Source organism: Falco rusticolus, chromosome 2 (assembly GCF_015220075.1).
Source record: "Falco rusticolus isolate bFalRus1 chromosome 2, bFalRus1.pri, whole genome shotgun sequence".
In the NCBI taxonomy this organism is placed as follows: domain Eukaryota; kingdom Metazoa; phylum Chordata; class Aves; order Falconiformes; family Falconidae; genus Falco; species Falco rusticolus.
The window spans coordinates 71,660,650-71,682,381 of record NC_051188.1 but is presented as its reverse complement, the minus strand read 5'-3'; the positions used below and the strand labels follow the sequence as shown (position 1 = coordinate 71,682,381).

The 21,732-nt window shown below is 38.5% G+C and overlaps 1 protein-coding gene across 1 annotated transcript in view; it reads right to left on the bottom strand.

Annotated features, from left to right (window-relative positions):
- Positions 1–4,165: 4,165 nt before the first annotated feature.
- Positions 4,166–21,732, bottom strand: part of LOC119143548 (gamma-aminobutyric acid receptor subunit gamma-3-like) — a 174,722-nt gene continuing 157,155 nt past the window's right edge. Inside the window, exons 4-6 of the mRNA XM_037377924.1 lie at positions 7,585–7,805; positions 4,698–4,780; positions 4,166–4,224 (exon numbers count right to left, since the gene is read on the bottom strand). Of these exons, the coding sequence (XP_037233821.1) occupies positions 4,166–4,224; positions 4,698–4,780; positions 7,585–7,805 (363 nt within the window). The remainder of the gene's footprint in view (positions 4,225–4,697; positions 4,781–7,584; positions 7,806–21,732) is intronic.

Here is a 21,732-nt window from a genome sequence, read left to right as displayed (position 1 = left end):
GTTAGAAAATTAACGATATGAGGCTCAAAGTACTGACTGCATATCCATGAGAGGTTTCACGTTCAAAGGGGGAACATTTGATTGAACTGAGTTTATATTTAGAAAGACAGTATCTGTTTCTTTCAAGCACTATGTTAAATTTATTTCACATTTCTTGCTTTTTTCTGCAATACTTTGCGTGCTCTTGTACATCACCTGACAAAAAAAGCCCACGAACTTTTAGAAGGCTAAAAGTACATGTTTTAAGACCTGACTGAGCAAACTGGACCATCAATAGCTGGAAATTCTAATTTCCTCTGTTTTCAACAGAATGGAAAACACTCGAATTGTTGGTGTATATTTTAGTGCTTGCAGTAGGAATCACATTCCAGGAATGCCCACCTTTTCCTGCCTTGCAGCAGTCCTCCAGTCATGGGCAACTCAGGACGCTGCAGACCTTCTCACTAAGAAAAAGTAATTGGCTGCAAAAAATGTTGTAACATCTATTGCCTGAATTTAAGGTGCTTTTAAAAGGGAACAACAGTGTCTGTCTGCAGTTTGATCAGAACAGCAGCAATAAAAACAAAGCAATGAAAGCCCATTAATAAATTCAATCTTATTATTTTTATCCTGTCAGTTTGTGCTGCAGCTCAGTATTACTGCATCTGACAAAGCCTGAAGGTTGGCTTTACGGATTGTTTCAGACCTCAGGTACGCAACTAGCACAGATTCCCACCATAAAGCTCCTTGTATATCATTAAAAAGTGAGTTGACCAGATGTTCTAAACAAGGTGTAATGGGTTTGTCGGCTTCATTCTGGTATGGCTGTCATATGTTGTCACCTCAGGGAATGTCATGAATTTAAGTTAATCTTGAGTACATTCATGGGGAGAAGAGGTGAAGGTTGTGCTGGGCTGAAGAAATGAACACCTCAAACAATTAACTGTTGTGCAGATGTGGGTACAAACACACTCACATTATTCTGCAGTGTGCCTAGTCCTCCCAAATTAAGAAAATCCAGAACATTCAGCAGTGCCCACCAGTGGGTGATAAAGGAAAACCAAAACCATGTAGGCCAGCTGGAAGCCAGTCATGTGATGACTCTAATGTAGAAGAGCTCCTTTAAGTAGCTTAGCCATACGGCCACTTTTATCTACTATTTATTGTGAAATGTTCTTACTCCCTCAAAATAAAATAAAAAAAAAGTGCCCATTAGTACGGAGTGATCTCATTATGCTTAATAGCTCCCAATGCATTCTTCTTCCAATGATTTGTCCAAACGGTTTTGAATCCTTATAAAAATTTAACACCCATAGTATCCAATGGTAGGACTTCCACAATTAATTGTATTTAACTTCTCATTTCCAGACCGCATCTTGTTGCCTGCATCTTATTTGCTTATTCTTGTGCTGACATTGTCCTTCAGAGCATCTCCTCTTCCTTACTGATATTTATGCAAGTCCTAACTCCCCCAATAAACTAAATTTTATGGCAGAATTCTAAAATTATTTCCACAATGCTCAAATCAGTGCTGAACAGAGATAACCAAGACAGTTTAATATGCTACTTGAGTGCCAGAAGTAGCACAGCAGCCTCCCTTGGCTCAGGAGGATAAATTCACCCAAATGAAGAACCACACTGACAGAATATTTTTATACAGTAGTATATAGTACTTTAAAACCATATGAGGAAAATGTGATCATATTGATCAATATTTATCAAAGATTGCTACACTATGATCAAGCCACAGCAGTGATTCTTTCTTCCCATTCACAAGAAACGCACATTCATTCCATACATTCATTGACATTGATGCCAGCGTTCTGGCATCTCTGTATTAATGAATCCTGCTTGCCACAAGTGGCTGATGAAACCAATCTGGTACTCTGAGTGGGAAAGAGCTGTTGCATTGCATAGCAGCCCTGAATTATGCCACTGGGCTCAACTTTTCATGTAAGCAGCGTGCTAAGCACACATCGTGTAAGGACAGCAACAACAGACATGCACCTACCACATGCCCTAATATGCCAGATGATTCATCTCATCATGTCCACCTGAAGCACACACAAAAGTTGAGAGTAAAGAGCTTTCAAATTATTTCAATACTTTGTAACTCCTGTAAAAAAGACTAAAGAGCTCCAGGAACCATTCTTGAATGAGATTTTCCACAGGAAGGGGTAGGTAGGTTTTAGTAACCACTGTTATCATACTAAGATGGTCTCTTGTTTATAAGCTGCTGATTTGTCCTTATTCATCCTGGCAACAGACCAAGTAGAGCTCAGAATTCCAGTGGAAGAAAAATCAACTGTCCCCAGAGTAACAGCTGGGTTAGGGTGTGAATTAGTTGGCACTAGAGGAAAATACTCCAGAAACAATTTGAGATTAGTTTCACATTTCTGAAATGTCATGGGAAATTTATATAAAAAGTAAGAAATTTCAAATTTTAACCTTGTTCATGTGTGTGCAGAGCTGCAGGGAATATTCTCCAAAACTTGTGCTTTTTCGTGCTTGCCTACAGTGGAAACTATGAAGATCTGTCTTGTGCTGAGGAACAAACGAAAGGGATGCACAGGGAAGAGGAGCTGTGCTGTGAATTCTACAACCATTTTTATTTCGTTTGAAGACATACATCTTGGAATCAGTAATCAGCTTGTCCACTCAGAAACCTGTCATAGCAGGCAGTAATAAATCATTCAGGCATCCACTCAGTCATTCATTTCTTAAGTACCACTGCGTGCCATGTATCTTGAGACTGCTATGAAAGTATGCAACATAGAAAATACAGCCAAGTTATGAAAGAAACAAATCATACAGATTTCCTAATATTATAACAGTAGTGCTAAAAGTGTTCAAGGAAAAGAACACAATTCAGTATGAACCTAAAGAAATAAACCCTTGTTATCAACATGACCAAAAAGGTCGACAAAACTATAAAACATTATTTTAATATTCCTGCATGGGTTTTTCCATCTGGCAAGAAACTACAAAGAATGCACATTGAAACTGTGACACATTCAGCTTCTGCTTGATCTTATGTAGTCTCCATCTCCATAGATGGCAGTACATGTATAATGGCAATACAGGTATGTTTTCAGTGGCAGAAGGGCGCCGAGATAATAGGTCTAAATTAGGAGGAACCTCTTTAAATCAAGATGTATTTGAAACTTTGCCATTGAGCAGAGCCTTTTTAAGTTCCCACTGATATCCTCCCTCTTTAAACAGAAACCACAAAGCATAAATTACTTGCATTCGGCAACTGTCTAGCTGTTGGGGAATGCAAGTCTGAAGTGTTTTCTATTAGAGTTCTCCTTCTTCGGGTATTGCTAGCACAGAAACTATCAAATTTATGTGGTAGGTTTAGTTAGTATCTCTGGACTGGGGTTTAAGTTTTAAGATCACACACTCCTTTCCCTGTACCTCAACAAATCAATAGCAGTTGCCACAAGGTAAGAGTAGCTTGATGCAGTAATGAAAGATAGCTGGGGTGCATATAGTTCAGTAAGAAATGTTCATTAACATGAAAGCTCATTCCAGAGCTATCTGCCTCTTGTTGATTATGCATATATTCCACACACCTGAATGAAACACACTACTGTGTATTTTTGACCAGGATCACTTATATACATAGATCATAAAAAATGGCAATGTAGTGATAATGTTTTGGGGGAAAGGGAGTTGTTTACACTGGCAGATTTTTAAAAAACGTTTTCCTGGGGAAAATGAATAATACACCCTGGATCAGCTGAAATTCAAATCTGGTTTCTAATTGAGGATTACTGTTTGTATACTTTTCATACATGGAAATTAATACCCTACTATCACAACAGCATACATATTATGAAGACATTAAATAGTGTTATTCTTCTATCACGTTTTAAGAGAAGATGGAAAAAAAGCTATTTTCTAAATAGAAAGATAAAACATTTCCCATTCAGAACACAGATCCTGATTCTTGGCATCTATCAAAAGAAAAATCTTTAGTGGAGAATCTTTTAAAAAAGTTTGTAAAACATTCACATTGTGTGATAACAAAACTGTGCAGGTGCACCCATGAGCGGACAGCTCTCAAGCTTTTCCAAATGAATCAGCATTAAGATAACTTTTTCTCACAGTAATATTGGACCCCAAGAATAACTCACCTGACTTTTGTTTTCCATCCTTTTCACCAATGTATTTGTTTTGCCTGTTAGGTAGATTCTAAATATACCAACACCACCACATACAACATTGTGACTACCGGACAAACTGAGCAATAAAAGGAAAATGAGATTTATGTTACACCATTTACTGTTATTATGGAACAAAGAGGCATTACCATGATACTTGTTATTAACTTAGACGTTCAGAGATTGCTTTGCATGTCCCCAAGCTGTGCACCTCCCTCCACAAGAACACTGCAACTTCTATTCTTATTTGCATGTCACACGATTGTATAGATTAACATAACACAGACTGGTATGAATATCAGCTCTCACTGAAAGTCTATCAACTAGAAAGACTGGTTCTGGAAAAAATAACAGTCAATCCACAGAAGAATTCATGGCATAAATATATCAACCAGGAATGCTTGTGAGGAAAACAAAAATTCCTTGAATATTTAAGCAAACCTAAACTTTCTATACCTGTTGTGGAATGGTTGAACAACCTGACAGAAAGAAGAATTAAATTTGTACCTCTGCGTACTAGTCATACACAACAGGCATCAAAGTATTACTTACAGCTAGAGAATATCAGAGGACATGAGTGTTCATCCATTGGGAAATTGTGCAGCTGCAGCTGGCACTCAGCATTGATGGTAAGCCTATGGAGAAACCAAGCATTTGTTACTGCACATCAGCACAATGAACAGTCAGAGGAAAAGGCAGGGTAACTGTAGGTATCATGCAAGAGCGCTTTGACATGCATAAGCAAGGCCTGAAAGGAAAGGACTGTATTTGCAGATTGTTTATTGGTTATTTAGAATTGATCCAAAACAATAATAATTATGTAAATTCACAAAAAATTTCAGGCACATCATTACGAATTTCTTGATCCCAAGAAATCTGCACATATCCTTTTCTCTAGACAATTCATCACTGAAGGACATGGGATGGGAAAACTATTCTTTAGAAAAACAACAGGAATACTGCTGATGTGGTGGTATGTGATTCCACTAAATTAAAACCTCATAAAGAATATGGAACAGTCTCCAAATTTACTTATAGTGTGAACTTAAAATTCTTTCAATCATTTTGGGCTGTTTCTCAAAAACTCAATAAATCTCAGCTGTACAGATGTAAAAATGAGATCAGCAAAAATCTCTTCAGCCCCACTTGAAAGCTTATTTTACATGATATCCGTAACACAACGGACACTATGAATGGAGCTGATTTTAAAATTACTGTTAAAACCAGATAATCTTCAATCTGCTAACTTAGAAAGTAAATCTATTTACCCAGGTAGATTGCTAGTTATTACACAGTCTTTTTCAAGAAACAGACTTTACATTAATTGCATGCCTGAATTTATGCAGAAAGCATAGGGCACAAGGGTTTTTGTTGGCTTCTTTTCTTTTTTTTAAACCAATTCAAAAGCTAACAGACTGGATGGGGAAAGATTTGTGTCTCAGACTTAGGATAGCAGAGAAAACCTCTGTCTTGGAGAAGGTCACTTGTGAGGAACTTAACTTTTTTAGAACTGACACTAGAAAAGGATTTGCAGTATTACAGTGCAGAGGAATTATAGAGGATTGAAGGCAGGTTAGTTAACATTGATAATATACAGCTGTGGGCTGGCTTCAGGGGCGGTGGGTTGGCTGATGTAGATAAGGTGCAGCTGTGGCTGGTTGCTGCTAAGTAGTTAAATAGCTCTAAGGGAGCTGGAAGAGGAGTACTGGGTGAAGACAGACTTGGAAGAAGTAGAGGGAGGTGAGAGAGCACCCCAGATGTAGGAGAGGCCATGGGAGAAGAAGAAGGCCTGGATGAGGAAAGGCTGGCTGGAAGAGGAACCCAGGAAGGAATACTCTGGACACAGCAGAGGCAAGAAGTAGGGTGAATTGGCCTGAAGAGGCTGAAGAAACAGCATGGACAGTAGATGAACCGTTGAAACCTTGTGGGGGTTGGTGGCTGTGCTGGGGCAAGGTGTGGGAACTACTTATTGAAGTTAACCTGGTATGTGATGGTAAAAGCCTTGTTGCAGCTGGCTAGTTCTGCTAGTGCTGTGATGTTACAGTAGGAGTGTATTCACACCCAAAAGTGGGAAGGGAATGGAAAGGTATGGAGCACGACTGAACCTTGTACAATTTCTCCTGAATGCAGAACACTCAACACCTGACAGTAGCAGGGCATACAGTTGTTACTGCTTCCGTGCCATACCAATTCTGACACTTAAGTCAGATAAATTGGTTTTGAATTACATGGTGTTATCAGTGAACAATGATCACTAACAGCTCCTCTTAAGTAAAAAAAGAGGCTGACCTGAGTAGGTGAAAAAGACTCAAAACATTTTTCACAAACTAAAAATGCTCACCCAAACAATCCACTGGGGCAAGTATCACACCCCCCCTTTTTTTTTTTGGTGTTTCAGGCAAATTTTGCAGTTCATACAACAAATTACTTCTTTAGTGATAGGTATGTAAGCCTAAATACTAGTAGGTAGATAATTAACTGTAATACTGCAACAGGGCTTAATTGCAAAACAAAGCAGAAAACAAACAAACAAAAAAACACAACCAAGAGGGTACTGGAGTTGACATCCTAATAACTGATGTCTTTAGCTAAAGGCTACTAAAATAAGCAAGAGCTTTTCATGATGGAGCAAGCCTAAGAAGGGAAGGGCACTAAAAATATCAGTAGCTTTTCCAGCTGTTTAATTCCTTTCTTATTTTTTGCCGAAGACTTTCTCTTGGAGTGCAACTGCAAGTATGATCAAAACTTAAGGTTGCACTGAGAGGGCTGAACACAATCACTGAAGAAAATGTAGCATGAAAGGGGTAGTTCTGAAACAGTTTGCCATATGGAATACAGCTTATGGCAGAACTCCCTTCTGAGCAATTCATCTCTTCCATAAGTAAACACATTTTTCATTTTCACAGGCTTTTTTAATGCAAATATAGACAGTATTTCTGATACCATCCAGTTGATGGTATCATATAGATTAGAAAAACACTAAAAGCCTTTCCTCCAGCAATTTACCCTTGTGATGCAATGTGACAGACTATCTTTCAGCATGACTTATTTGAAGAATCAAGTATTGACATTAGCATAAATCTAGAAATACTTTATCTAGCCCTGCTGATATCTATCGCTGATCTATCTCTGATCAAAAAGGTTTCTGACAGGTTTTATGGGACTACATGCTCCTAATTTTATTACAGCACTAAAAAGCTCAGCTTCTACAATTCAGACAGACCCATTTCCAGTTCTCCAGGTCTCTTTTTTAGAAAGACAAGACTTTGTTTTTTAAACTCAGCACTACTTACGCCTGAATACTTCGGTATTTGTCAAGCATGATTAGGCAAGCATCAGGAAGAAAACAGCAGAGGAGAATGAAGATACCATTGAAAATTACTACTACTACGCCAGAGGCAGGAAAAGCTTTCAGCTCTGCATCTTGCCGAGTGCTTACCTGAGGGTGTACAAGATCTTGCCATCATTCCATATGCGGAGGAGCTGGTTGGGGGTGGTGATCCAGTGAGCCTCCGCGGTCTTTGAGTTACGAAAAATTGTGTCTGGGATCCAGATCAAGCCCACCATGTTGCTGTTCAGAGTCAGTATTTTCATGGTGCTGTTGAAGCGAAGACGGCTATCTGTCCACGTCTGGGCAAAAAATATATCAATTTGATATTCCTGCAATGAAAGCATGATAAACAAATTAAAATCAGTTCCACACTTCCCACTACTATTTGGTGTTTGGTAAGGTCTGTCCAGGTGTAGAGCATCAGAATACATTCAGGCCAATGGAGCTATGTTTTCCTTTTTTACTGCCTAAGAAAAAAATTTCCCCCCTCTAACTACTTTGGAAAACAGGCCAAACATTGCACTTGCCTTGGTCTTGTGCCATAACAATTTCTGCACTAGCACATTCTATTGTCTCTGAAAAGTCACAGCTGCAAGGTACAATTTGCTGACACTTTTTTGTTGTAGGGCAGACTGATTAAAGAGGTGTGAGAGATGAACAGGAGCAACACGTGTAAGCTGGAGAATGGTAAATTCCCCTGATTATGGTAGTGCCTTTTGGGGTGGTGTTTGTGTAAATTCAGTAAATTAATTATTCTCTTTGTTAGCAGTTTTTCAGCTACCCTTCTTCAGGCCACACTACAGCAGAACCAAAAAGGCATGTTCGTGCTTCTTTATGGACACCTCGTACCCCAAATGCTAAGAGCTGAGCAGTCAGTAGCTTACCACCCTGAATATGCTAATACCATAATTTACATGAATCTCATCCTTTCTTTCACTCCATCTTTACTGTTGTGTTTCTGTACTGTGTTTCTGTATGTAAGCAATCCTAGCAGGTATAACTGCAGAAATTAAAATACACATGGACAAACAGACAAAATTTTATAGGTGAACATATAAACATACTGATTTATGCATTTCATACCCCATGGAAGAAACTGTAAAACTCCATATTTGAATTGTGAACTACAGCCACTGGAGGCTGGGGAAGGACGTGTTTGATTTGCTTATGTTTCTCTTTCTCTTTCCAGGCTACTTCACCTGTGAACCCTGTAGAAACAGCCATCTGATTGTATCAAGAAAGACCCTCTTAGTATCACAGAGTTGTGTGTCCCATGACAGGGACAGTGTTTGCTGATATGACACAAAGCATATGCTCTACAATGCAGGCTAATACAGCAGGATAATACAGAGGAAAACATCTTCTTAGGTCCCCGCATAAATACACTCTTGGTGCATCTGAACAAAGGAGAATTTAGACTGTGAGGAAAAGTCTGGTATATCTTTGCTTTTGACCACTCTGAACTTGCTTTTATTACATTTTTGTTTGTCTAAGTTTTAGAAGTTTTTAAACGGAAGGTGTAAAAAAGAAATGCTATTGTACAAACAGTGTTGTGGTGGGGTTTTTTTTGTTGTTTATAGATAGTTAGAAGAGCTCGTAGACTAAACTGAGGACAGCAATTTTGCTAAGAGCCATCTGGTTCTCCTGTGCTATTACATTTTTGGCAGGCCATTCTTCCAAAGCTGATGTTATAACACCAGGAAACCCAATTCACTGACACTGTAATTCTAGTGCAAAACACACTCTGGGCCTCTCATCTCTAGATGGTAAATGATCAATAGGTGCATAAGTAGGACTAGCATGTATCTAAATGCCAGGTAATAGATCACCTTAGGAATTAAAGCCTAGCCACCAAAGGCATTAAGGACAATTTTTCTTCATAGCCTATCTCACCACTGTTTTTCATTGCATTATTAGGCTTATTTTTTCAAGGAAGCTGACAGATTTGAATCCGAAGAGACTTCTTTGTTCATCTCGATGAGCACAAAGTTGCACATCTCCACACACTTAAAGGATGCAATGTAATGTACACAACATTACCCTTATTATTCAAAAAAGGACAGCCTTAATTCACCAGGTTTAAGATGGTAGACTGCTAATCTTTTTGTTTACAATCAACTCTGTATCATTTTAGCCCTTGAAAGTCCTGTGACAAGAGTTTGGCAATTCAGCTTCTGTAGACAGGAATATGCCAGACATGGCTATAGGTTTCTCCAAATGCTGACTGAGTTGCTTTTTTAGCTCACATGTCAGAATCAGTATTTATAGAATCAAAGACCATTTGTATACAGCTGGCTAATGACAGTGCTGTCTTTTTACAGGACAAGTTTTTGCATGATATTCATATTTGAGGTTATTTTATATGAATGCTTTATTTTTACTAAATTTAAGGGCAGCCATAATTCTCTTCTAGTATATTGTACATATTTAATGATATTTAGGATTTCTACCCCAGCAAAGGAAAGAAAGACCTTGAGCTCCACAATACAGTGTCCTGAGAAGATACTGCAGCTAGATCTGAGCAAAGTGGGCACCAAGAGCAGTATAGATGTATCATGTTTCCATCCAGGTAAACTCTGGCTGGGAAACAGATTACATTAGCCTAGAAGTAGGGCCATGTCAACACCGCTGTCCAACTACCATTTTGAATCTCCTTTACTCATTACTGCAACTAGAACACACCAGAAAATTATCATTATTCAAAATATCTCTGCAATGGGCCACTGTAACTCCATTCACCTTAATGAAAACATTTCAATTCAAATCAAATGGTTCACTGATCTTCTGAGTTATTGAGTTCTTTACAAAATGCATTTTTCTTTTTGTAAACTGAGGTCATAGAAAGAAAAGTAACATTTTAAAAAGAAAACTCCTTCAAAGTTGTTTGAAATTAGTTGCATTGACTTTTTCAACACTTTAGCATTATGTTTTTAATGTTAAGTGTTTACAATGTTCAGGCAGAATCTATAAACTACAAAACAGAATCTTCGCAGTAAAAATAAATGCACATTTCCATTTAATATCTGAATTGCAATTTTGTCTTTTTTATTATGTCCATTAATCCTTTTTAGAAGTGAATATTAGATCAGTACATCCTTTACATTAATCTTTGGGATTGCTTCAGTCTTCAACCAAGCAGATAATGGGGTATGTTATTCATATAGTCACTACTAGGAAGGGGCAGAGGTCACTTTTGAAACTGGAACTCAGTTCTTCACTTCTAATGGAGCTAAGGCTGTGCACTCTTTGGGAAAATTACCTTTATCTTCACTGACAACAGGCACACAGTTCCCAGTGAAGTCAACGGCTTCCGTATACTGCTTTGCACAACACTAGTACAGTGATGTCCAACACACAGCATCCAAAAAAGAAACTGCCAGAAGAAAGGTTTCTGTGTTGGTCTCATATACAGGTCAATATAATATAAGAAAGGAATCTTTTTCATTTGCTAGCTAATATCTGCAATTTTAGATCTTTATGAAATGTAATGGTTGCACTTAGAGATTTCAGGCAGGACATCAGGTTTCAGAGAAATGATGCTCAGATGAAGCAACTTCCTACAACTCTAATAATGTTCTTTATGTTCTGTTCTTACCACTGCACCAAAATGTTAATTACTGAATCTTTCTTTACCTTTTTATTGTTTGGCAGCAACCAGTGACTACTATAATGGACACAGGAAGAAATAAAAACAAGTCTTTCACTAAAACTTCTTCCCAGCAGCAGAAAGGTGAAACTATGTTCTCCATGAAATGACACCAAGGTTACACACAGTAAAGTGTTTTGTCACTAAGTTTTCTTGTCTTACAGGCACCTCATTTGCCATGCTACCAAAACAGACTGGAGATTTTTCCAACTTATACTGCATATTCACACTGTGCCTGGATGGGTTATCTAAAGCTTTGCTCCAGAGCACCCACAGTTCTGACAAGATATTCTCCTTGAGAAGGGCCAACCCTAAGAGAAAAAATAGGTCTATATATGAAGGGAAATTCTAGGGAAATCCTATTTCCTTTAGTGCATCACATATTTCTGATATAATATTAATTTTCTCTGATGCAAAATTCAGTTATAAACTTGAAGGGATTGATAGAAAAATAATTTATTATGATTTTAATGTATTTCATTGTTTGCCTTTAAAAATAAATTCATAAATTAAGTTACATGTTAAATTCCCCACACTTAAAAACTTCATCGAAATGGCATCTGTTTGAGTATTCCACAACCTGTCCAAGTCTGATGACATATGGAAAAAGTTTTTCAAATTTTAAGAAATTGAAAGAGTAAGAATGCAAAACTAGAATAAGAATGTTTCCCAGCTGAAGACTCCTGACATACACAAGTACTCAGCTGAATCTCTAACTACATAAAATCAGGCCTTTTAGGAAATTTTCAATTACCAATAGTTTTTACTGTTTCTGGAAAGACTAACACTTTTCAGTAAAATGAAATCAGCTTATTTGCCTTTTGTTTGATCACATGAAAATATAAAGCTTTGCTCCTAGTAGCTAATGTGTACCTCTGGAAGGTCTTTGTTTTCTTTTTTTCCTCCAATGATGGCTAGCTTATGACCAAACAATTTGTCATCAGTTCTTTTTTGCAGCTCCCCTTAAATGAATATCTTATCATGTAAAAAAGACAGTTTGTTCTACTTGCAAGAAATTCTTAGTACAATCTGAAAATAAGAAGTAACATTCTGGCACAGAAAACCTCTCTATCACCTCTAATAAGGTTATCTTTGAAAACAGGATTTTAAAATTGGTGCTTGACAATGCTCACTTAGCTTCCAAAAGTCACTTCCAAACTCAAGAAAACAGACTATGGTCCTTTTACCTGTACAGTAAGTGAGTAATTGTCCCATGGAGAACATTTCTTCTTATTTAAATTTTATAAAGCTCTCCTTGAAATCTGAAAATTTTGCTGAGAAAAATGACTGAATGAGATGAGGAAAAGTGGCCATTTTTTTTTTTCTAAATCAAATGATGATTTAATTAGTATTTTTCTGTTTTGCAGTTATGTGCAGAGCAATAAGCTGGAGACAATTTTTCTTTTTTACTTTCTATTGATTTGTGGACAGGGTGACATAACCCAGAATTAACAACAGTATTAGCTGCAGATAACTGTCGGTGTTCCAACTACTTGATTTTACCATATTTTTTACATTTTCAAATATTCCTAATGTAGTTTCATTAGTGCCTTGAAAATAATCAAACCAGCAGTGAATTAGCTGCCCTTGAACTGTGTAGGAATGATTAATGATTGGGAACACCTTGAAAGTGCAGTTGTTTGAGGTATCTGTAGTCACAGAGAAAAATGCATGCTTTTCATCCAAGCCTTTCATTGTTTTCTCAATTAAAAAGGGAGGTAACAAGCTGTTGGCAATACACGAAGCTTTTCTCCTACCATGATGTATCATTTTAGCTGTGGGTTAGTCCTGGAAAACGCTATTTAATTGGCTGTCACAGTTGGGTGGTTTGTTTGAATGACTATGGATAATAGTATGGAATGCCTTTGTTGCTTCTGCTGCAGCCTTCTCATTTTCTGCATTTTCACAATCCTTCACAACAACAGTAACAACAACAACAATGTTAAGAGTCTTGTCCTTGGAAAAAATGCAAGAATTTCTTTATTATACTTTCCAGGTTCTTACTATTGCCTACCAGACAATGCACCATCACCTCAAGACTCCATTTTTCTATACTTAGGAAGCTTTTGGGTAACTATTGCTATCTTTTCTGATTAATTCAGAATTGTTTCTCAAATTTGTCCAAAATGTTATTTTTTTTCATTGTGGAGCCTACATCTTGAGTGTTGATGGAGTGATACTGTGTTTGTTTAAAGCTGTTACCCTGATTTGTTTGAAGCTGACACTCAGTCAACTAGAAATACCTAAACAGAGTTCAGTTTAGATTATGATCACTCTGTGCCCTCCACACCCCTTGTATACCTCACCAAAACACCACAAACACTGTTCCCATAAGCTTGAAACTGGTCTAATAAACTGTATAAGAGACAAAATCTCCTTTAGTTACCAAAAGGCTTGACTTCACCAAAGTGGGCGGTCCTATTTGTAAGTCTTAAACACCCAGAAATGCTCTTTCTATATGCCCTTGCCATGCTTGGATTAAAAAGTACAAAATGAAGGTTTTGAGATATTGTGTTTTGATAGGGAATGTCCCAAATATTAAAGTGACACCTGTGACATCTGTTTATTTAGTCTGCAATTTGGTGCTTTTGAAGAACATCCAAAGAAGGTAACCTTTTCAGAGTTTGAAGTTCATTTTCAACAAAATAATATTTTTTCCAGCACAGCTCACTGCTGAAAGGAAAGTTTAATCAACAACTGAACTGCCAAAGATTACCCTGCAAAGGGCTCTCTGATTGATTCAGCTGTCCCTTTAGTTGTGTGATAAATGAAAGAAAAATGCTCCCCAAAATATGAGATGAGGGGTTTCCTCTTCATGAACCAGAATATTCACACACCTGATATCAAAACACCAGGAGTAGTTTTGGAGAGAACAGCCCACCCTTAGCTTCCTTGATTCATCATATCTTACCCTGGATAAGTAGGCTAGAAAGAGAAAAGAATTGTCCTTTGTCCGGTGGAACATCATCTGAACAGGCTTTTGATCATTTTGATCTGAGGTACAGGCCATGCTCATGACTAGTTTTGATCTTGATGGAAATAAATACTCCTCCAGCAATTGCTGCATGATGTGTGCTGGCTGCTCCCCAGATTGCACGGTGCGTATGTTATAAAAAGCTAGGAATTAAGGAAATTCCAGGAGGGCCCTGGGAGGTTTAAAACATAAAAGCTTAGCATTACTCTGTGGCAGGTACTAGTTGGTTTTGCATCCTGTGTACAACTTGCGTTCTAGTTTCAAAAATTGGTAAAAAACTCTCACATATTCCGTGGGAAGAAACTGAAAGATGTAGAATGGCCTACTGTTTTCCAGTGAAGCCATTTTGAATCCTACACACTCTCATTTTGTGGAAATAATGCAGAAAGAAATAAATGAAGTCTGCTAGAGAAAACCTGGTAAAATAAAGAGTGTACTTCATATGCAGTGCATATTCAAAACTCCTGCGGTATCACCAAGACAAACACAAGCCTTCTGTGAGGACAGTAATTCTCACATGGGTGTCCTGAAAGTTTGCTATGCTTTCAGCACAGCCTGGGCTGAGTGGAGCAGCACCATGAGTGCCTGTAACTCTCCCTGAAGTCTCTCTGCCAGCCTGGAGCTTCCTGCTTTCAGAAGCTGCTCAGAAGCTGGATGGGGGGTATTTACTTCACACTACATACAACACTGGGGTTTGGGGCCTAAGGAATGGCATAACATGGCTCACTTTCCCATTCTCCAACTGCCTCCTTCGTTTCCACTTTCCATGCTCCTGCTCCACCTCAGCTCCTACCCTTACTCCTAATAGTCTCTCAGAGGTGGAAACGCTCAGGAAACAATTCCCAGTTTCTGAGCTTTTTTCTTTTATTAATCTGAGTTTCTCTTTCCCAGCAGCATTAAGCCTGTACCTTCAAAAGACCCCGAAAATAAATACACAAACCAAAACACAGAGTGATTATGTTTACAGTGGTAACAAAATATATACTTTTGAAAACTTTGCAAACTGTTTTCTCTTTGGAAATTCTTTAAACAACTTTCTCTTTCATGAGAATTTCTTTGATACTTCCATGAAGTTACAAGCACGATGGTTACAGGGAGGAAATACAATGAAAGAAGAAAAGTCAACATTGAGATTGTCACCACAGATATAATGGTTATTCAGGTTAACACCGGCAAAATATTTCAGCAAGCAGTCACAATTGTCTCCATAGCTGAATGCTTCGAATCAAAATAAAAAAAAGCTCTTCTCATCATGGTCTCAGCGGGAGTCTCAGAGCAAGGAGGATGGAAACTCGCCTTTTTCACTATGGTGTTTCACCCTGGCTGCTTTAGGAGATTATTTCACTGATTTCTTGCTATTATAAAGAGTAGAAAGACAGCTAACCTCGCACTAAAAACAAAACAGGCAATTATCATGTAGCATTTCCTTTCCCTGAGAAAACATTTATCTGTCTTACTGTGTCTGTTTTGGCTCCTTGGAGACTAGCTCCAGTCCTGCCATATTCTAGATAAATTCTTACACTCAGATAAAGTAAGGGCTAGAGATGTTTGTTTCAGCCCATCCCTTGAGATCCTTTCATGCCTCCTCCTCACTGTTGGATTATCTCTCCTGGTTTGATCAACCATTCCATAATCAGAAACACAGCATGAAATTAGGAAAAAATACAGCTAATTTTAGAAAAACAGATGTAGATCTATTCTCTTCCCATCCCTTTTGGTGGAAGACTATTAATTCTTGCTGAATATTGCTGCTTCGCATTTCTTTCAGGACTCTTCCATTAGCTTGTGTTGGCTTCTGTTTCTTAGAGCATTCCTAAAGACATCGCAATTGTTATGGCTGTGCCACAACTGCACTTCCACAGCTTCTTCTCTTGATGGGTCAAGAGGGCTAGGGTTCATGTCCTGTTGCAGACAGAGTTGATGAGGAGCTCTGTCTTAGATGAGCTATACTCTTAAGAACTATGTGCTCTTAAATTGGGCCACTTTAGAAAAAGGGATGTCCAAAGCATGCAAGGAAGTCACAGGGGAAGTAGAGGTGGGTGATACATGGCCGTGGGCAGACTTCTGATCACTGTTTCTGGTGGGCAATGTAACTCAAAATGCTAATCACAATGGTTACTCCTAAAGAGATTATGAGATTGCTGCTGGAAGAAACAATGTTGATGGGATTGACAGAGAAAGTACAGTGCCCACTGATCTGTAATTTAAGGCTTTACTAAAACAGCAGGCAGGTTGGGTTTTATCTGTGAGACACAGAGACTGACTGATTGAGGGAGAGATATTCTAAATGCATTATTCGATGTGGTATGAAACCAAGGCTGCTAATCTGTGAATTCTGCAAAACAAACGTGCAAGGACAAGTGTAACACCTGCGGAAATAGTAAAGGCATAAAAATGAATAATCACTGAACAGAAGACACAAAGAGAAAATTAAAAGTATGTGAACAAACGTTAATCGCTATACTTAATATAATGAAGTATGTTATTAGGGTCTCCCAAGAATACCTGATATCTAAAAATAAATTAAATTATAAAGATACTCAATAGTATTCACGTATTACAACAAAATATGTATCAACTTTATAACCTAGTTCTTGAGTCATCAGCTTATTCAAAACAGAAGCTAAACCCCTCTGTTCATGAAAATAAATGCATGCTCAAAGACATACATACACCATAAGAATTTATGGACACAATCTCTGTATTAAAGAGGGTTTTTTAACGATGGAGAGAGGGTCTTTGGGCCAAAGAAGTGGAAGAATATTTTGAAATGTCTTTTATGCCATTGGCAAGCTAGAAAAGCAGAGGTTACCATGTTTGTTTTGTCAGCTATCGCTTTTACCAGAAGAACAGCTGTAAAGGCATGGGAGACAGGGCAGTGACAAAAAAACAGACACCCATCTCCAGCTGAAGGATCAGGTGCAATGAGGGTCTCGCTCAAAATCATGAGCAAGAGGAAAGATGGAAAGAAACACTTTGTAAGGTAGCAGGTGGCAAAATCAGGTGGGTAAAAGTCCTGTTCCAGTTGTTCCCCTCCAGTGACAACTTTAGCGTATCTCCTGAGGCTATGTTATACCTAAAAATCCACATACCACCCTACTACAGTACCTAAGCGTCCCAGAAAGTTGTTCTCTTATCCTTACAACACTCTGGTTGAGGGGAGAAAAAAAAAGTTTTAAGCCTTTTCTTTCTCAGAAGCTGAGATAATTATGGCACCAGTGTCTTCTCCAGGGTTGTGCAGGAAAGCTACACCTCCCTGGGGATTTAAACCCTATTCTTTCAAACCCTTTCCCATTTGAAACCATCCTGCCACCCTATCAGTGAATATTTTCAGGGGTCAAAGTAAAATAATACATACAATTCTGCACTTGCTGTGCTTTTCCTCAAAAGAAGCACTAACAGCGATTGCATCTATACAGCTAAATAAAAGGAGACTACAAACACAGTTCAAGCACTGCACACCCAGTCATTCACCTTGCTTCACTGCCAGCTGATGTCCTTACCCTGTCCCTTCCAAGGTATATCTGCCAGAGGCAGCTAAAACCATGAAATGTAGACATAAACCAGTTGGTGCCACTCGCTCTCAGGGGCAAGTATCAAGTATTGATCCCAGGACATCTCTGATTTACCGAGGTCCCAAAGTCTAAACTTTTGGCCACACAATTAGGATCCAAAAGGAAAGTTTAAAGTGCTGGATGACAGAAACCAAGTAAATAAATGAAGCAACAGTGGGTGAGGGAGTTATATCCTGTCTACACATTGAAGAAAATGATGCACAAAAAGCTAACTGTGCACAAAGTAATATAAAAAGCTCATTTGTAAAAGCTCTCATTTGCACTGGAGAGACATGTAACTAACTGCTCTAAAAATGAGAACAATACTGTTTTGCCACATAGGCACAGAGAGACACTCTGTATACAGAGACTCAGCTGTGCTCAAGCCTTTCTTGCTCTTGACCTCCAGAGAAGCTGGGGCACCCTTGCACCCCTCTGCACTGCTGGCTCAGGCAAAACGAGACTCCTCTCTGTTTCTGCGTTATTGGAAGCATGCTTCGAGGGGAGGCTGAGACTCCATATTCAAAATATATAGCCCCTAAGACTGTGCGGACTGCCTTCATCAGGCTGAGCCTAGCCTTCCCACATTTCCAAGCTGAGGACACTGCAGTTCACAGCTTACCTGTTCAGAGGAAAATACAGCAAGCAAATGTCTTTAGTCTTCATCTAGGCTTCACAACACAATCACTGAGATATTTCAATAGGGTAAGTATCTGGATGCCTATCCTTGCCTCAGTTTCTTCACCCGTTGGGCACTTTTGTTTTGTTTTGTTTTGTTTGTTTTGATGTGTTTTTGTGGGTGGTGTCAAAGTAATCACTGGGCTCCAGTCATCCAGGTCATACTTCCTACCAAGCCTTTTTGTATTATGTGGTTTGACACTCAAAATAGCTCTGTCTCCCTTTAAGCCCCTACTTTTCTAGCCAAAGTTGATCAAATTCCAGCTCCCCCTAGATTTCAGTCCATTCTTTTTTGATATGAGACTCATATTAAATCACCTATTGACACTGGTAATTCTTCATTGTCCTAGTCTGGGGGAAAAGTGACACCAGATGAAATAGCAGATGGCTGATTGCCATTCACTGGGCCATTCAATGACAGCAATTTCAGGGGACCAGGCTGTTCATATCAGTTTTATATGAGCACATTCCTCATGCTCACGAACTCCATCACTTCCTCACTCCGCAGCTGGGGAAATTCAAAAGAGCCCTACCAGAAATTAGCAATACCTAGTATTATTAGGAAAAAGAAAAAATGAAAGAACCTAAACAAATAATGTTAAGATCTTGCAAAGCTCATTAAGGGAAAATAACATAGTCATGTGATGATGGGTAAGACTAACTCACTCCCTAACTCAGCATCTTTTCTAGTGCTGCAGGATTAATAACTGATACCAGAATACAGTTCTTTACACTATATAAGAAAGAATAAAAAGTAATTCTGATACTACTTGTGAACTGGTTATATGGTCATCAATCAAAAGAGATTAAAATGGGCGTAGCTTGCCTGGGAAAAATACTTTATCCCCAGCTCAGTTTCACTTTCTAACTAGAAATGAAAGAGATGATAAAACAGGCACTCGTGGCACCTTGTGCCTAAATCCACCAGCACCAGGCAGGTAATTAGAAGTCAGGACAGTTGCATCTTCAACACAAGTGAGGAAGACGCTCCATCCATTGCCATGGTAACACTCCCACCTCTTCTCCCCCCCCACCGCTGGTCCCCTTCCCATTGCTGTGGTAACCACTTGACATCAGTCCCCCTTCTCCCACCCCTGCATCTCCCTGCAGCCCCGCTTGGACACCCACCCGTCCTTTGGCCACGGGCTCAGGGCACATAATGCCATCAGCAATTGTGCAGCTAGAAATTTAACCAGGGAGGTGTAGGGAAAGTGGAGGTTCTATCTGTTTCATTTGGACGCATTTATACATGGATATGCTATAGGGAAAAGTTATGGGGTCAATATAAGGCTTGTATGTTGCCTTCTGTGGTACGCAGACTAAGGCTGATCCTTTGCCCAGCAGTGAATGTCAATGGTAATTAACTCTAGAGCAATCTTTTTGCTGGTACTTTTTCCCTTGTATTCTTTCATGACAGAAGAGAAACAATAATACTGACCTAGCACGCTGTTCTAACTTAATGTATTTTGGCTTATTTAGTCTGCATTTTTTAAATTCCTGAATACTGTTTTTAAATTGGTAGGGGTTTCATTTTTATTTCTGCTTTGGTTTTCTTTTTCCCAATTTCAGTATAAGGAAGATGAAAATAAATGTTTTACTCAGGATCTTAAGAGTATTTCTTTCTGAATCCTGCTGAAAGTTCTCCAGCCTTGAACATTTTCCATTACAAAGAATATAAACTTTGTAAGCTTTCTAGCACAAGTTTTCTTAACTTTTCTTAACCACTTTAAACTTTCCTAGACTATTAAAGCTCCTCTCACCAGGCCAATAGGACAAATCTTTCATGTCCTAACCCACTGCTGAACTCTTAAGTAGCAGACAACTACAAGTCCAGCAAGAAGGTATGAGAAGTACAAGGGCTGACACTGGTTTCCTTTTTTACCTGATATCAATATATGTTTACACCATTTTTTTCACTTGACTGTCTCCAAACCTGGTGCTGTTGTAGCAGGAGGGAAAAACTCAGCTCTAATTCAATGACAACTTATGCCACTACAGGAAAAAAAGAGATCTCTTTTCTATGGCTATTTTCCATATCACTGTTGTTCTCTAAAATATATTTCATAATGCCCAGCTGTGAATTTTTGCTTTAAAAGTGTTGCATGAAACAATTCATAATATACATTTCAATTGCCTATGAAAGGAGAGAGTTATTACAGCAGTTTCAATACCAAAAACTAGTCCATTGTGAACATGAAAGAAGTGGACATGCTTTTTGCTAATGGAACCCCTGCGTGAAGCCTTACTTTTTAATTTCCTAGCATAACAATAAGAATGAAAACAAAGGACCCAATGTACAAATTGTTCCAAGTAGATTCTTCTCATTCTTAAAATGTGGAATGAAAGCCACGAGAAAGATGGTTGAAATTGTTCTGGGGGCAATAATTGCATGAAAAATGAACTAAGTAATGTGAGAATTCTTGAAAGTAGCTATTGAACAACTGAATTTTTAATTATGCATTTTTCAAAAAGCAACTGTCAGTCCTAGTTGATAAATACATTATATATAAAGTCATCCATCACTAGAGTGAACAAAGCTTTAGGAGCAATTGTAATGCAGTTTATCTCTTTCTCTAAACCCATAAAGAACACTCACCAGAGTTGCAAAATGGCAAGCTGCTGCAACTTTGCTCATTTGAATTTAGTGACCTTCATAATTAAAGTGGTATTACCAGTCTGGGAGAAATGAGTGATCAAATATTAAACCAAAGAATTTTCTCATCTGAGGTTCTTTTCCTCTTGTACTTATTACAATACACAGGTTTAGGAGTGCTTCAGAGATGAATGAGACTGAGCAATCACAACAGCAAACACGGGAACTATTCTACCTGGTGTTATGTTCTTTGATAATAAGACAACACTAAGTACTCTGCAAGTGAGAAAAAAAATTGAAGTTCTACAAATTAAGACAAAAAACGGCCCTAGGGGCAATCTCTGGACAGTTGCCAGTGCTATACTGGTCAATACATCTAAAATTAAATTAAACATTATGATTGTATTTTAAAGAATGAAGAATGTACAACCAATGGCTTTTTCCGAAGTATGACAATCTTTATCTAGATGGGGTCAGCAAAGGCAGGTATTCCACAAAGCATTTAATACCCAAATCATACTTTGAATGGCTCTAAGAAGCTTAAGTTCAAGAGAACAACCAGGAAAGCTCTGACCAAATTTGCTAAGGTGCTTCAGACACCTTAAATACCTAAAGATATGTTATGGAGCAAACTCAGCAGAGTCCTTGTTAGCTGAGGTGACAATTGAGTCATCCCAGGAGATATCCTGAGGGGCCTGAGATGATAGCTTAGGTGACAGGTGATAGCCAAAGAGATTTGAGCCCGAGCTCCCACATCCCAGAACAGAATATTCTTGGGTACAGGCTGAGGGAAAAGAACATTCTGGATGGC